Source organism: Podarcis erhardii, assembly GCF_964252035.2.
Source record: "Podarcis erhardii genome assembly, chromosome: 12".
Lineage (NCBI taxonomy): Eukaryota > Metazoa > Chordata > Lepidosauria > Squamata > Lacertidae > Podarcis > Podarcis erhardii.
The window spans coordinates 30,083,237-30,098,443 of NC_138513.1; the positions used below are offsets into that span (position 1 = coordinate 30,083,237).

Consider the following 15,207-nt stretch of genomic DNA (forward strand, 5'->3'; position numbering starts at 1 on the left):
TGTTGCCATTTTCTCATCCATCTTTACAAAAGTCAGTGGCTAAAATGGCTAAGAAACTGAACTTGGCCAGGGGTTAAAGCCTTTTGGGAAATGATCTATAATGAAATTAAGAAAGTCCTTAAGTGGACCTTCCCTAAGAAACCTGAGGCTTTTCTCCTTGGTATGGTTGGCCAATTGGTGTCAAAAAAGGATAGGACCTTTTTTATGTATGCTACTACAGCAGCAAGAATTCTACTGGCAAAGTATTGGAAGATGCAAGAACTACCTACTCTGGAAGAATGGCAGACAAAGGTGATTGACTTTATGGGACTGGCAGAGATGACCGGCAGAATCCACGACCAGGGGAAAGAGACAGTGGAAGAAGACTGGAAGAAATTTAAAATGTATCTTAAAAACTGTTGTAAAATTGAGGAGTGTTAAGATGTCAAGGGGTAAGAAACAGAGAATTACAGCTGTAACTAAAAAATTAAAGAAAACTTAATGAAAGGGAACTAAAGGGATTAATGGATTAAAGGGTTGCTTAAAAAAATTTGTAAAATAAGGATGCAGCGAAAGGGAGGTATGGGGAAGTCGGAGGAAAGAAGGTATATGAAAATAAGATTGTGAAATTATATGTGTTTGTTTTTGATTTGGTTTGTTTGTATTATGTGTTGTGTTTGGTTTTTTGTTTATGTGTTTTAAAAAAAATCTGAATAAAAAATATTAAAAAAAAGAAAGAAACTGAACTTGAACTAGTGCTAGGAAGTGATGCTCTCAGATTCATGCCTGGCCTATAAATGCGGCAGCATAAAGAGGGAATAAGAGTCATGAAGTGGTAAATGCATAGCATCCCTTCAGATAGGGAGTGCTATTTTTTTTTAAATGTTCTTCTCTGCACAACCATTTTCAAGCCAGCAGAAAACCAGAGGACTGGTCTAGAACCCCTTTTCCTGATGTACTTGGTTTTTTTAATTTGCTTCAATGACATACCTAAGGGGAGCATGAAAAACGGCCCACCCCCTTCAAGCTGGATCTACAGGATCCTACCAGTTCGTCCTGCTCCATGCAGAGGCCTAAGGTGCAGATAAATTCAAATGCTTGCAACCTTAAAAGTGTTCAGAAAGCAACTACCAAATGAGCAGTAGCTGCCACTCTGCATCTACTCCAGCTGAATATGCATTTCTGTCAAGTTAACCGGTCCTTGATTCATTCCTGCCTTCCAACTACAAGTGCACGCCATATGTTCTAACCTAGAAGAGCAGCAGATGCCGTTCTCTCCCCTGTCAAAGCTAACAACCCTTAACCTGATGACTCACATCACAGACAGCCCAAGCAGAAGGTATTCTGAAGCCAAACTTCACTGCTAATCACTTTGAGATGCCTCCTGGGAAGAAAGCCATGCACGTAATAAAAATACATAAAACGGTAAGTCATCTTCTCATCTTCCCCAGGTCTCAGGCTGGTTTCCAATGCAGGACCTAAGCTGTAAGCCAACATCGTAGGTTTGCCAAGAGAATAGAGCAAGAAGAGCAGGTGAATGCTGGAATGTCATTGAGTATCCAAGGAACAAGAGTAATCCGTTTTTTAAGCTCCAGCTTGTTTAGCGGCAGTAGCATCAAGTTAGCAAAAACCTCGCCTGATTTTGTTATCACAAAAAGAAAGAAAGTGTGAAATGCATTCTACCCAACACATAGCATTGCAGACAGGGCACATACTAAAAAATCTTCACAATAAAAGTAAAACAGCCTTTTAAAGCCCTAAACGGCCTCGGTCCTGTATACCTGAAGGTCTCCACCCCCATCATCCACCCCCATCATCCAGCCCGGACACTGAGGTCCAGCGCCGGGGGCCTTCTGGCAGTTCCCTTGCTGCGAGAAGTGAGGTTACAGGGAACCAGGCTGAGGGCCTTCTTGGTAGTGGCGCCTGCCCTGTGGAATGCCCTCCCAGCAGATGTCAAGGCAATAAACAACTATTTTACTTTTAAAAGACAACTGAAGGCGGCCCTGTTTAGTTTTTAATGTCTGATGCTGTATTGTTTTTAATATTTGGTTGGAAGCTGCCCAGAGTGGCTGAGGAAACCCAGCCAGATGGGCGGGGTATGAATAATAAATTATTATTATATTATTATTTTAAAAATGAACTACACCTACATGAACTTTGAGAAATACTCAGTTTAATCTGTTGTTGACTAATTCCTCACAATTTCTAAAAACTACTTTATAGGTACTGAATAAGTTTATTAATATTTATACAATGCCCACATATTGCTTGCCTAGAGTCTTTGAGTTATAGGCGGCCTCTAGTGCTCAATGCAGAAAATCCAGAGTTTGAGTATCCTCCATAATCCAGCCTCTGCATGAAGACTGTGGAAGAGTGAGCAAGAGCCCACTACCCATCTTGGTCATGGGCTGAAAAAGCCATCACTGATACACCTGGCATCAGGGAGGAGAAGAACTCTGAACCTAAACCTCCACTTGCTTTGCAGCTATACTCATTGGTGAGGAAGGCTTTGGGAGTAAACCCTAAGGAAAAATCTCTACCCACTGCCTTGTGGGATATTTTAGGGAGAAGAAAGGGTTAAGGAGTAAACCTTACACAAATCTGGAGTGGAGTCCCTAAGACGGTTGGATGGTGCCTTGTACATCTCCTTCTTCCAACTCCTATAGCCAAGTTGATGTCAAATGTATTGCTCTGCTTTCCTTTGGCCCACAAGCAAGGCCGGGGGGCAGGGTCTTGCCATCTGGACAGCCCAGGACCTCCATACACTCTGCCCAGGCTTGTGCTCACTTCAGTGCTGCTAACACAGCAAAAACAATGCTGGATGCAGCAGTTATGAGTAACTGGTCTCTGCAGCCACAACAGGCGCTGTGATTCTCCAGCAGTTTAACTTCACCCCTGGAGGTGCACTCCATTGTCTCTCGAGACAGACGGATTCCAACAACCGACACACTTGGTTTAGTCTACTTTACCCCCCCCCCCAAAAAAAATCTCCCTGTGCATTATAAAGCTGCCTTGAGTTCTGTCACCTGATCCCATGGCCCAGAAAAATAGCAGACTCAGCCAAGAAGCAGAACACAAACCAGAGCTATGCAGATAGTTCTCAGTATCTCTCAATGAACTATATAAAGCAAAGAAAAAAGGGCTAAAATCCGAGCCGCGGTTAAGTGTGTTGGGAACACACTCTGGGCATAATCAGATTCATGTCTCAAGTAGCCCATATTGTTGCTTTCAACTACTCTAATTCTCATTCCGCCATGTAGCAGAAAGGCTATCGTTCATTCCCACGAGGAAAAAGGAAAGAACTTGGGACACAACATTGCTGAAGATGCAAGACCTGCTCACACGATGCGTAGAGGAGTCTTTCCCAGCCAGGTGCCCTCAAGTTGTTTTGGACCACAACTCCCATAATCCTCAACTATTACCTGTGCCAGCATGATTTATAGTCCAAAATATCTCAAGGACCCCAAGTTGGAGAAGGTTGGTTTAGGGGTCTGCAACATAAATCTGTATGTGCAGCACACAGACAAACATCGTGTCTCCTTTGAACACCCCTTAGACATACAAGGTTGTTCATATGTAACCTGGCACTCCAATGATTGACAACTCATGACTGAAAGAAATGAATATGCACACATCAAAAGGTTCAGGACACGAAAGGCTCCTCATGCATTCGATGGCATTCCATCGGTCTTATTTCAGTGAGTTGTAAACACAGGCAAAGATCAAACCAAGACCAGATAAGCAAGTGATTTATGAGGCATGCCTCTGAACATCAGAGCGATCAATGTGGGTCACTTACAGATGATAAGGCATTCTTCAGTCCAGCTATTTGCGCAGATGGAGATGAGGCTGAATCATGTTCAAACATCTGCTGCAGCTTCTCTCTCTCCGTCGAAATCGTACTGAAAGCCGACTTTAAGGTGAAGTACACTATAGAAAATAGTCAAAGTTACAGAAACGACACAAGGGCAAAATGTGTGCAGAAGAGCAGCTGGAGAGACAAACACAGCATGGCAAAAAGCGAGAATGAAAACATTTCTGTTGCTGATTATATAAATACAAAGCAAAGTGCTTTGCAAGATTTTAATGTAAAAGGGGGGGGGAGATACAGATTCGTAAAATAAACACACACACACAAAATCCACAATGTAATGCAACTGTGGGCAATAATTATGATTATTTGCTCATGACCAGATAAGCTTTGTATTTAATTACTCACTTGGCAGCTTTAATGAATTTCATGCAGGTGAGTGAGCAGGCTGGCAGAGAAGCAACAAATCGCTCCAGCCCACCAGCCTGTTCCCTCGGTGGTCAATAGGGAAATGCAAGAGCTGACACAAGAGACAGAGCAATCCATCCCTCCTTTGCAATTGGTAGCTCAAGTTTCCATGCTGGCTAGAGAAGAGATGGTTTTCCGTCTTCTACGGACAGTATGGAAATGCAATCTACTATTCATTTATCTTGCGGCTTCGCACAATTTTCAAAACAGTGGGAAATCCACAATTTAAAAACCTCAGAGCATGAGAAGAGCTCTCTCTGCTGGATCAGACCAAAGGCCCATCTAGTCCAGCACAAGATGACAGCCAATGGGAAGCCTGGAAGCAGGACCTGGGAGAAACAGTGCTTTCACCCCTTGTGAATCCCAGCAACTGATTTACAAAGGCCTGCTGCCCCTGACACACCACTAGGCACTAGGCTTCTTAGCAGGCTAATAGAACTGCAGCTTAGTAACTTTTCTGGGCTTGTTTGCAAGGCTTCTCTACTGATCTAATAACTTTTGTATCTGTATTTGGCACTATATTTGGAGTTATCCCACTCTATCCTCTGTGGGATAGAGTTAAGCTGAGATATCGCAGCCGAGCGGGGACTGGAGCCTAGGTCCAACACGAACTGCTGCACCAGGCTGCTTCTCAGCAATATAAAAAGCAGTAAGCACCTAAACTGAAATGAGTTTTAAGAGCACTGATGTTCGGTGTGTTCATTTTCTAAACAACAGAATACAAATGAACAGGAAGTAAGGAATGCAAAGCTCAGGGTTAGGTTAGTTATTTTCATGTTATGTACATCTGCAGCCTTGAGCAAAAAATAACTTGACATGTTATCACGGCAAGATACCAGGAAATATGTAACACCAGCTAATGGTGGGCCTGCATGACGTAACTACCCATTGCTTAATTGTAACCTTGTCATTGGGCACTTTTCCCAGCTGAAGTCAATGCTCAAAGTCACCATGTAATGACAGCTACAGGGCTCTAGGTCAGTTTCAGTCCTTATATGAATGTGTTAACCTGAATCCTTTGTAAGAGGGACAGACTACAAATGTATACTAACGACGATACAGGGAGGAACCAAGATACCTCGGAGGGATGGCTTCTCTGGGTGCATAATTAAGTATTTCATCATTATGCTGATGACAAGTAAAGGTAAAGGACCCCTGGACGGTTAAGTCCAGTCAAAGGCAACTATGAGGTACGACACTCATCTTGCTTTCAGGCCAAGAGAGCCGGCGTTTGTCCACAGGCAGCTTTCTGGGACATGTGGCCAACATGATTAAACCGCTTCTGCCGCAATGGAACACCGTGACAGAAACCAGAGCACACAGAAACACCGTTTACCTTCCTGCCACAGTGGTACCTATTTTTCTACTTGCACTGGCGTGCTTTCAAACTTCTAGGTTGGCAGGAGCTGGGACAGAGCCATGGGAGCTCACTCCGTTGCGAGGATTTGAACCACCATCCTTCCAATCGGCAAGCCCAAGAGGCTCAGTGGTTTAGACCACAGCGCCACCCATGTTCCCCTATGCTGGGATAGCTCAACTGGTAGAGCAAGAGACTCTCGATCTCTAGGCGGTGGTTTTGAGTCCCTTGCTGGGGGAAAATATTTCTGCACTGCAGGGGGTTGGACTTGATGATCCTTGGGTTTCTCTTCCAACTCTACAGTTCTGTGATTCTGCACAAACACAGCTTCACCACCTAACCCTGAGCAAAGCCTGAACTAAATAATGGATTTAATCATACAAAGCAACATGGGGATTTAAAGCAGCTTCAAAAAGCCAGAGTTTTACCTACAAACAAGATGGTGTGAGGTCACAGAATATTTTCTGTGATTAATGAAATGTGTTTTTTAAAAAAATCCTTTTTATAAAAGACTTGAATAATTATCTCTGTCATTTCCAAGGTTCCCTTTCCCTTTGCTACTAGAACACTGTTAAAATGAATACAGATGGTACGATTTAGCAGACATACTAATAAAGTGTGAGCTGCTGGTTTATTTATTAATCTTGCAAAAGGGCTGACTAGTGCCAGCTTGAGCTGGCCTCATAGCGCCTTAAAATGATTCCCCCCCCCCTCTTCTGCATCCACTAAAAATAGGTTACTACCATAGCAACCCCCTTACATCACAAATGCCAACTCTAAAATTCAGGAAGCTACATTCAACATCTGTACACATAAACCAGATGCAATATGCAGCTGCATTTTCAGATAAAGGCTTTCACAACTGCTCTTCAGGTTAGAAGATTCCCTAGACTTACATAAACAGTTCAAAAATGGATTAGATTGCCACAACTATTCATGAGGGGGGTTGGATGAAGGCCAGCTTCAGAGAATTATGATGAATGGGGAGGATTTGCAAAATGGACCTGAGCGTTCTTTCTAGATGCCTCCTTAATATGTGTGCATACATAAAGTTATGCATTAATTCAGATAAGGCTGAAAGAAACAATAATTAGTCTGGTTCAAGCTGTTCAAAAGAAAGTCCAAAGCTCAAATCACAATTCCATACTTTGATAACTCATTGTGCAAGAGGCATATTAAAAGCAAGTGAATTCTTACAGCATTAACTGCACATCACTTTTTTACTGGATTTCTCATAAACCCCACCTCTAACTTCCATGTTGTTGGTTTTTTTAAAAAAAATGACACTGAGCAAAATCCCATTTACCTTTGTGTGCTATGTGACACAAGTCCTCTTGCATTTTAGAGAATTCCGATGTTGTTTCGGAACCATTAGAGTAAATTTTCTCTTCGCCAAAATCTAATGTGGATAAATTGGGGTTGGAAGCGTGCAGTCTCAATGGAGCAGAAAGAACAGTTGGTACCTATAAGGAACACACACCGGCGGTGCGATATTAGTACAAAAGGTTCCAGCTTGCCAGCAACTTACATTCAAGATTCAGAAAGGAAGGGAAAGACATCGATCTGAAACAGACCATTGCCACTCGCAAACCAGAAGAACCCCCCGTACCCTACTGCACCTCCATTTTACGCCACAGATTTGTCCATGAAGCTTACCCAAAGCCTTAGTTAAGGGTTTTGAAGTTTTGCTTGAGCATTTCAAGTGGTGCTCTTCATCTCTGCACCTTCTGCATTGAAGCTTTCCTTCCTGCTGTTTCTCTTCTCACTTCAGATTGCTCAGAAAATCGATGCTGAGCTACTCTCTTTCCATTAAGTTATCCTCTCTATCCTGAATCCTCTGCTCCAGTTTCCTTCCCTAGACCTCACCCTGAAAACTCTCCTGCTCCTTATCCACAATTATAGTTCCTTCACTTGCTCACTCCATTCTACCCAGAGTCATTTGCCAACAATTTCCTTCTGCCTCCTTCGCCTGGGAACTTCCTTATTCCTTGAACACCTTCACTTTCTTCTCCCTCAATACCCATATTTTCAGGCAAAACCATGGTTGAACAATCACAGCATCACTGGGAACAATGGCTATACCACACCTTGCTTTTCCCCTTACTTAGCCTCACTACTTACTTACCACCCCTTGATCTCTTCCTTCCCTTCTCCTTATTTCTTGATTTATTTAACAAAATTTATTCCCCACTTCACAAGCAGATGCCCACAGCAGCTTACAATTGAAACACGAAATGCCAAGCCATGTGCTTGGGCCTAATGCGATCCTTTCTATGTTCTTTACAGACTCTTTGCAAAAGAACCCAATGAAAGCCCAAATGTTATATTCTTAGCAAAAACAACAACCCAACATTAAATAAGTGTAAGTACTGTGGGATTTGCTTGTGCATGGGGGGGGGGGGGGGACCTGAGGTTAATTTGAGGCCATGCCAATACCCATCACAAATGTCAATTAACTCGTGTTTAAAAGGTGATTACAGAGTACACCATACAACTCTCTTTTCTGGTCCAGGATTCAATCCTCCCTTCCTCTGTTGATCTATGCAATCCCCCCCCCCCTCAGTTCAACTGTCTCCTTTCCTAGCTATATACAAGCTTCCTGCTCTCTTTCAGAAAGTCCCCACCTAAGCTGCGGAGGAAGTTGTCAATCACTCACCTGAAAGGATGTGCTCATGCTCCTCATTAAATGCCTTGCTGAATTCAGAGGATTGGAGGTATGGGGAAGGAAAAGGTAAGGGGTGGTGGGATTGCTAGGCTGGAGTACGGACATGGCAGAAAGCGTATTGGCCAGTATATTAGGGGGGTGGTATTTGACCGGTCAAGAACATAAAAAAAATGAAACAAAAACATAAAACTTGGTCAACTGACTGGCCAAATAATAGACAAGCATTTAAACACGTATGCTAAAAAGAGAATTTGCTAGTTGCCCAAAGAACTAGGGGACCTCCCAGAAGCTTTATAGAGCACTATGAAAGAACAGTCGAAGCCCTTCCTCCCCATAGGAAATGCAAACAATTCAAAGGAATAATGGCTTATGAAATTGATGGACTAGGCTGAAACGGCGAAATTAACTGCCAAACTAAGAGGACATCATGACTAAGGAGGAATTGGGACCATTGATGGATTATCTATCAAAGTATCACCCAGACATGAAGTTGCGGGCAGGATTTGAAACATAAGCAGTAGATTCCCGAAAGACCTAATGATAGTGAAGTTTAGATAATAAAAACAGATCTATTGTTGTGCAATGGTGTGTGGGTTTGGTGCCACCTGCTACTGGAATGTCCCCTTCCCCCAACAGATTACCATGGGGTGATGAGGACCTTGGCCTGAAAAAGTTTCTTCATCCCTATGCTACAGGGTCAATTTCTGGCTAGCCAGTAAGCTGAGACCAGTGTCTCTTCCATGAGGACTGTTTGTGTATGATTCCTTGATGCTTCCCAGCCTGAAGCATGAGTTCCTGTTCAGATATGACTGTGGTTACAATACGCGACTAGTAGGAGAAGCTCGCCCATGCTGCTTAAAAGTGAGGGAGAAGGCAGGAAGTCAAGGAATAGTTGTTCCAAAAAGTGAGGAGTGGACTCGCATGCGCAGCCCTGATTCCTTCAGGGCTGCACAGCAAGGGACTCTCACTGTTTGTATTGCTGTCAAATGACACTGGGATGCAACAGAAAGCTGTTAGTCACACAGGGTGCTCCTAACATGTTGGACTGCAGCCAATTAATCGTATTTGACCAATCAATTGACCAGCATGACAACCCTACCCTCATCTGCGTCAGCCCAATAATAGCCTAGTTCCCCTACCCCAAAATGACAACAGCTTTCTAAGGCTTAAGAAACCACTTCCAGATATTCTTTAATGGGAAATGTTTGGCATTGGCGTGAGATATTATGCATGCAAAGTCTTACGACTGCGCTACCCCTTTCACTCTTCTGCAGCCCCCTGTAAACTCAGCAACCCAAATAAATGTGCATTCTCCAGATGGATGGAGCCAATCTTGGATATAAATGTTATTTATTATGCTGTCAAAAGTTCAGCGAACGAAAGGCTCAATAGATTAGTGAATGCAGCACCCTCTGTTTATATCACACCAGCAGAACGGAATCACCATCTGTCACAGAGAGCAATTACTAAGACCGTCAATTATATTGGAGAAAATGAGTTTTCGCCAGTTCATCCACACCTACATTTTTAGGCTAAGCCTGGAAGAGGATGGGTGAAGAGAGGCTGGTTACCTGCAACATTCCTTTCGCATCTTTACTAAGACCTCGGGAACGCCACCTCCTGTGTGTTCTTTTTTCCTTTTTAGGACTTTCAAAGGGGATGCCCTTTAGAACAGCACACGGGAAAGAGAAGAACGGCATTTATCACAACTCTAGGAAGAAAGCTGACACGAGCTAGCAGCATGACCGAACAGAGGTAGCAATTTGCACAACTAACCTGCATGGCATTTATGGCGGGCGCTGAGTATGTCCTGTGGAGAACTTCCATGCTTTGCAGAAGCTGGCTCATTTCCAGCAGATAGTTATGACAGTGGGAGAGGTCTGTTGGGAAGAAAGAAATGATTTTCAGTGCTTTGTAAAAGAGAGGGGGAGGGGAGAGGGAGGAAGAGGTTATCTACCCCTCCATTTATCTAGTGTATGCGCAATCTATCTTTCAGCAGAACTCTAATGGTAACTGATTACTAGGTAATTCAGAAGATTATGAAGGATGTGTCTGGCTGTCAGTTACATTCTGATTCTGTGGTTACTCTCCCAGGATTTGTTGAAACAGCTATTAAAAGCGAAGCTTACGAATAGGCAGGTAGGATTTTAGTACACACAAAGCAGTGGCGCAAAAACATACCACCTATGAAATATATGATCCATGTTTAAAAGGGCTGTGTCAGGGGTCTGCATTCAGGGGAGTGGGGGAGAGACAGGGACGTACAGACAGGCTCCTCCTCTGTTGAGCAGCTGCACTTTGTCAGAGTCTGGGGAGGAGAAGCCTTCAGGAGACACCGACGAACAGAGAAAGGGTGGGGGGGAACACGAGGCAAAGGCTCAGTCAGGCGGAGGGGAGCCAAGACACTACTCCCAGGGAAGTGGATGTGCCTCTTCCGTCGCATAGTTTTCGCCAGGGAATTTCATGTAAGGAAAAGAGGAGGTTTTCCTCTTTGCTGGAGGGCAAACAGGAAGAAGGCACTTCCGGAATCTGCTAGCGATTAAGGCAGACATGGTTTTTGGACTTCTGCACTGTACATAAGTTTTGCACTCAATAAAACCTGTAAAGACAGGCCGGAGTCCTGGCTGTTATCTTCGTGAGCAACCACACTCTCACCTCACAGGTTGCATTAACGTTTCCAGGGAGAAAAGAGTTTAAGCAGCATCTTTGAGCATAAGGTCACAGAGTTGGAAGGGATCCCCCCCAGTCCAACCCCCTGAAAGGCAGGAATCTCAGCTAAAGCATGCCTGACCAATGGCCATCCAACATCTAAAACCTCCAAGGAAGGAGAGTCCACCGCCTTCGGAGGGAGTCCTGGCCCTCCTTTATTCCATTTCTTTAGACTAATAGCACCATAAAGCATTGTTCTCCTTGTAATTATTAGTTCCTTGAGGGACTGGATGAGATTGTCTAATTCTTAATACGCAGCTAAGTTAGCACTCTCTTACAAGAATGTACGGTAACTTGAAACAGCCCTATCAAAAACCAAAGCAGTAAAACTGAGTGACGTGTAAACAAGACTGGAGAAGATGTTCCACACAAACTAGGCTATGGGGGCTAGTCTTTCTTGAACGGTTGGATTTCTCCCTCCCTCTCCATGCCCACCAAAAAACCCCCCCAAACAAACCCATACACACTCCATTAGAAAACAGAGGCTAGGAGAAAGGTAGCTCACATGCCTGACCCAGTTGCTTTCTCAAAGAGAGCTCCTGAGAGAGTTTTGAGTAGGAAAGCAGAGAGGAACACAACAGCAGAAGATGCTGGTATGCTGGCAGTACTCAGAAGTGAGGAAGACCCCAGTCATAGGAAGAAAAATGGAGTATACCCCAAAGTACATAGGAAAAGGATTTATTAGGCTCAATGTGTTTTGGAAGAAATCTTTTTTTCAGGGGCATTCTAATCGTCTTCCACCTGTTCTTCTCAAACCAAGGAAGGGCTGTAGCTCACTGGCTTGACTCACTAGAAGGCTGCTGCCCATGTTCCTAATCTGCTTTGAAACCAAGTTTCAGTTCCTATGCACCTGCATGTCCCCTCTGCCTTTCTCCCCATGCGGAGAGTACTCAACCGCACGTTCCTCATTCCTTCCTAGCCTAAAAAGGACACTAGCAGCAAACAGGGTTTGTTTGTTTTTTAAAAAAGAAGTTTCACAGTGAGGAGTCCTGCAGCTGGGGTGAGCATAGTGCTAGGACAATGATTTACGCCAGGGGTGGGGAACCTATTGCCCTGTGGTTCTCACAAACCCTGATCATTAGCTATGCTGCCTAACTTATGTTTTGTAACACCTTTGATAATATCACCTTTAGCCCAAGGAACTCCAGCCCAAAGGCTGTAAAGGAACCAACCTCCCACCCCCATTTTCATTCCCAGGGGGTGCACACACACACATGCTTTACACATCTTTCCACCACCCATCTATGTCCCACCTAGGAACAAGTTATTTCAAACTCTCCATTTGAACTTCAGTCACCTGTTATTTGGAGTCCAAATAGAGGCTGAAGCAATTGACAAGGCAGGTGATAGGCTCTTGAAATGGAGAGGAGGAGAAGTAACCCTAACTTCAGAGTCACATGGTCTATTAGCAAAGCTTGTTTTAAAAATTGCTTTCCAATTGCCACCTTAAAAATTGCTTTTTAAGGCGGATGTTGCATCAGGACATAGAACCATGAAGAACGTTCTGTAAACGCTAAGTAACTTAGAAGACTGAATTTCTACTAGAGAAAAGTTACCTTTTGAACATCTTTCCATATCCTCCGAAGACTGCAGCCAAGGTGGGATCCTTGAGTCATTGTTTGAGCAGGAGAATGACAAACTACTTCCAGTCTGCAATGAATTCTGTTGAGTCATGCTGCCTCGCTGTTGCGTGGAAACAGGATTACATCATCAATAAAAATATTCCAGTAAGGGGAGAAATACTTTGCATGGTTTGTTATGATGAATGACACTTAAAAGCAAGTACAGACGTTTAACTTCAGGTGGGAAAGGCTTTGCAAAAGCGATTTCCCCAAAGCTGCATGCATTAAAACAGGGATGGGAAACCTGGAGCGGGGGCTGATGGGAGTTGGAGTCCAACATCTGGGCAGCCACAGGTTCTCCATCCCTGAGGTAAAGCTCAACCTGCGCCATTGCTAGTCTGCAGGTTGGCTGAAAGATAAAGTACACTCAGCAGCCTTGCCCCACTAAAATCACCAAATTTCAAGCTAAATTCTTACATACTAGTAAAGACCCATTCATGCTGTCATTTCCACAAGCCAAAAATGCAAATACTTCCCAACTGCTTCAACACTGACATTTCCTATCAATGGCCTTCAGGCCGTTACGGACATTTGGGCAAAGAAAACCCATGGTCTGTCAGGAAGGCAACTGGACAGCCCTAGTGAAGACAGTTTCTCTACCTAAATGACCAGGTTGTTGCCAGAACAACAGGAAGTGAGGAAAGTGAACAAGAAGAATGAGATGGGCTATAGTGCACTTTGTATCCTCCCAAACGCCACAGAAAAAGGCTAGCCAAATTGGTGTGTTCCAGATGTTCTGAACTCCAACTCTCATCAGTTTCAATCAGCTAGGACAATGGGAAGGGATGATGGGAGTTGTAGTCCGACAATGTCTGAAGGGCACCATGTTGCTTATCCATATAAATACTCATCAGGTCACAGCGCATAAAGAAAGCATGAAAAGTAGCCCTTTCTTCAGTTAATGGAAACGTAAACTATGCTGCTTAGTATCAATTGACTTGGATGAAGCTTTGTTTTGATTTCTTTATGTTTTATTTTGAAGCCACCAAATTCCCAAATCGCCACAAAACACTCAGCTTTTGTTGACATTCATTCTTTACCTCCACTGGTACTGGAAAAAGAATGAGCACTACAGTGGTTTTTTTGAAAGGAACATATTGCGTTTATTCCTCAAATATCAGCTCTATTCCTTGTTTTATTCTGCACACAGAGGTCAGACCAAATTAAGCCCCAAGGGAAGCCCATCATCTGCCATTCCTGTGGTTTCTACCTTTCTGCTTGCCGTGGATTCCAGAAAGCCAGTTACGGAGTCTGTAACAGAAGCTGATGCTGGAAAGAAATGGTTGTTGATGTCATGCGGAAACATGGAAATTTCATTTTGACGATACATTCTATGATGGCGTAGCTTTGCTACCCATTCATCAAAGACTTCCTGAGATTTTGCCTAGAGGAAAACAGAGGTTATAAAAACAAGAGTTATATTTTTCCACATTACTATTACCCAGCGTAAGTGGGATGAAAGATCTCATTTATCTCCCCTCAATTGGTTCTAAGTCCTTACTAAATGAGTAATTCTGCAGTCCTGGACTGCTTTGCCTCCTGGAAAACCTACATAGGAAGCAACCTGCTGGGCCACATCTATCAAGGCCCAACTAGTCTAGCATTCTGTTCTTACAGTGGCCAGAAACAGGACACGAGCCAACACCAGTCTTCCTACACCGCTCCTTTGAACTGAATGACAGAGGAGGTTTTGCTGCAGCAGATGGAAGGAAATTGTCCTAGTGGGGTCCTGATGAAGGGGATGCTGAGCTGCAGGAAGGACGAAAGGCAGCGAACACAGTGCTCTATGGTAGCAAACAGGGCCTGGCCCAGGCATCTACAGAACCAAGGGAAAGCTATAGGCTAAGTGTAAAAACCAAGGGATGACATAGAGACCATGGGCAGCCTGTCCTGTTCCAAATAGCCAATCAGACCAGCAAGCCAAAGTTAAAGTGGCAACGGATTCTACACCATAATACTCAGCTCCTATTGCATTTCTTTTTGAGTTTGCCGCATATGCAAGCTGTATTCTGTACTGATCAACACAAATTCTTTGAACCGAAGTTCGAGTCTGAAGTTCCCGGGCAGCAATTTGGATCCCAAGTCCAACTTAATTATATAAGTTTATAACGATTTAAAACATATTAAATACATCACACTCTAGTCACGCATAAAACAAAAACAAATCAATGTCTGTCTTAAGGCAGAGTTTCTTATATGCACCCCCCCATCAGCCAATTTTGTCTTCTATGGCTTGTGACTCAGTTGCGGCTCCACTTCAAATCATTATTTCTTTTTTGTGGGTTCATCTGGAGCCAACGCTAAATACAAATTCCAGCTTCAGGTTCTATCCCCCAGGGTTGCTCTGATCAAAAGGCTTTTAAGAAATACCCTACAGCTGAAAATTGATAACATAAAGTTAAACTGTATATGTATCTTTGAAAGCAGAGTACTGAACACCATGGGAAAACAGCAGTGGCAACTGCAGAAGTGTGATTTCCCTTAGCTACACACATATTACTGACAGGCAAAAGAGGTTCTAGTTCACTCAGTCCAATCACCCCTCCAAAGATTAAAAGAAGGTCTTCTATAACTCTGATTTTCTGACGCACCACGC

At 43.6% G+C, this 15,207-nt stretch overlaps 1 protein-coding gene across 5 annotated transcripts in view; it reads right to left on the reverse strand.

Annotated features, from left to right (window-relative positions):
- OSBPL3 (oxysterol binding protein like 3) overlaps positions 1–15,207 on the reverse strand; it is a 95,895-nt gene that overhangs the window by 30,604 nt on the left and 50,084 nt on the right. For 3 of the 5 annotated variants that reach the window (XM_081881988.1, XM_081881991.1, XM_081881989.1), the window contains 7 exons: positions 13,822–13,995; positions 12,546–12,672; positions 10,057–10,160; positions 9,852–9,944; positions 8,272–8,370; positions 6,922–7,078; positions 3,779–3,909 (listed from right to left, as the gene is read on the reverse strand). In XM_081881988.1, the coding sequence (XP_081738114.1) occupies positions 3,779–3,909; positions 6,922–7,078; positions 8,272–8,370; positions 9,852–9,944; positions 10,057–10,160; positions 12,546–12,672; positions 13,822–13,995 (885 nt within the window). The remainder of the gene's footprint in view (positions 1–3,778; positions 3,910–6,921; positions 7,079–8,271; positions 8,371–9,851; positions 9,945–10,056; positions 10,161–12,545; positions 12,673–13,821; positions 13,996–15,207) is intronic. The other 2 variants (XM_081881990.1, XM_081881992.1) reach the window with 1 other exon arrangement.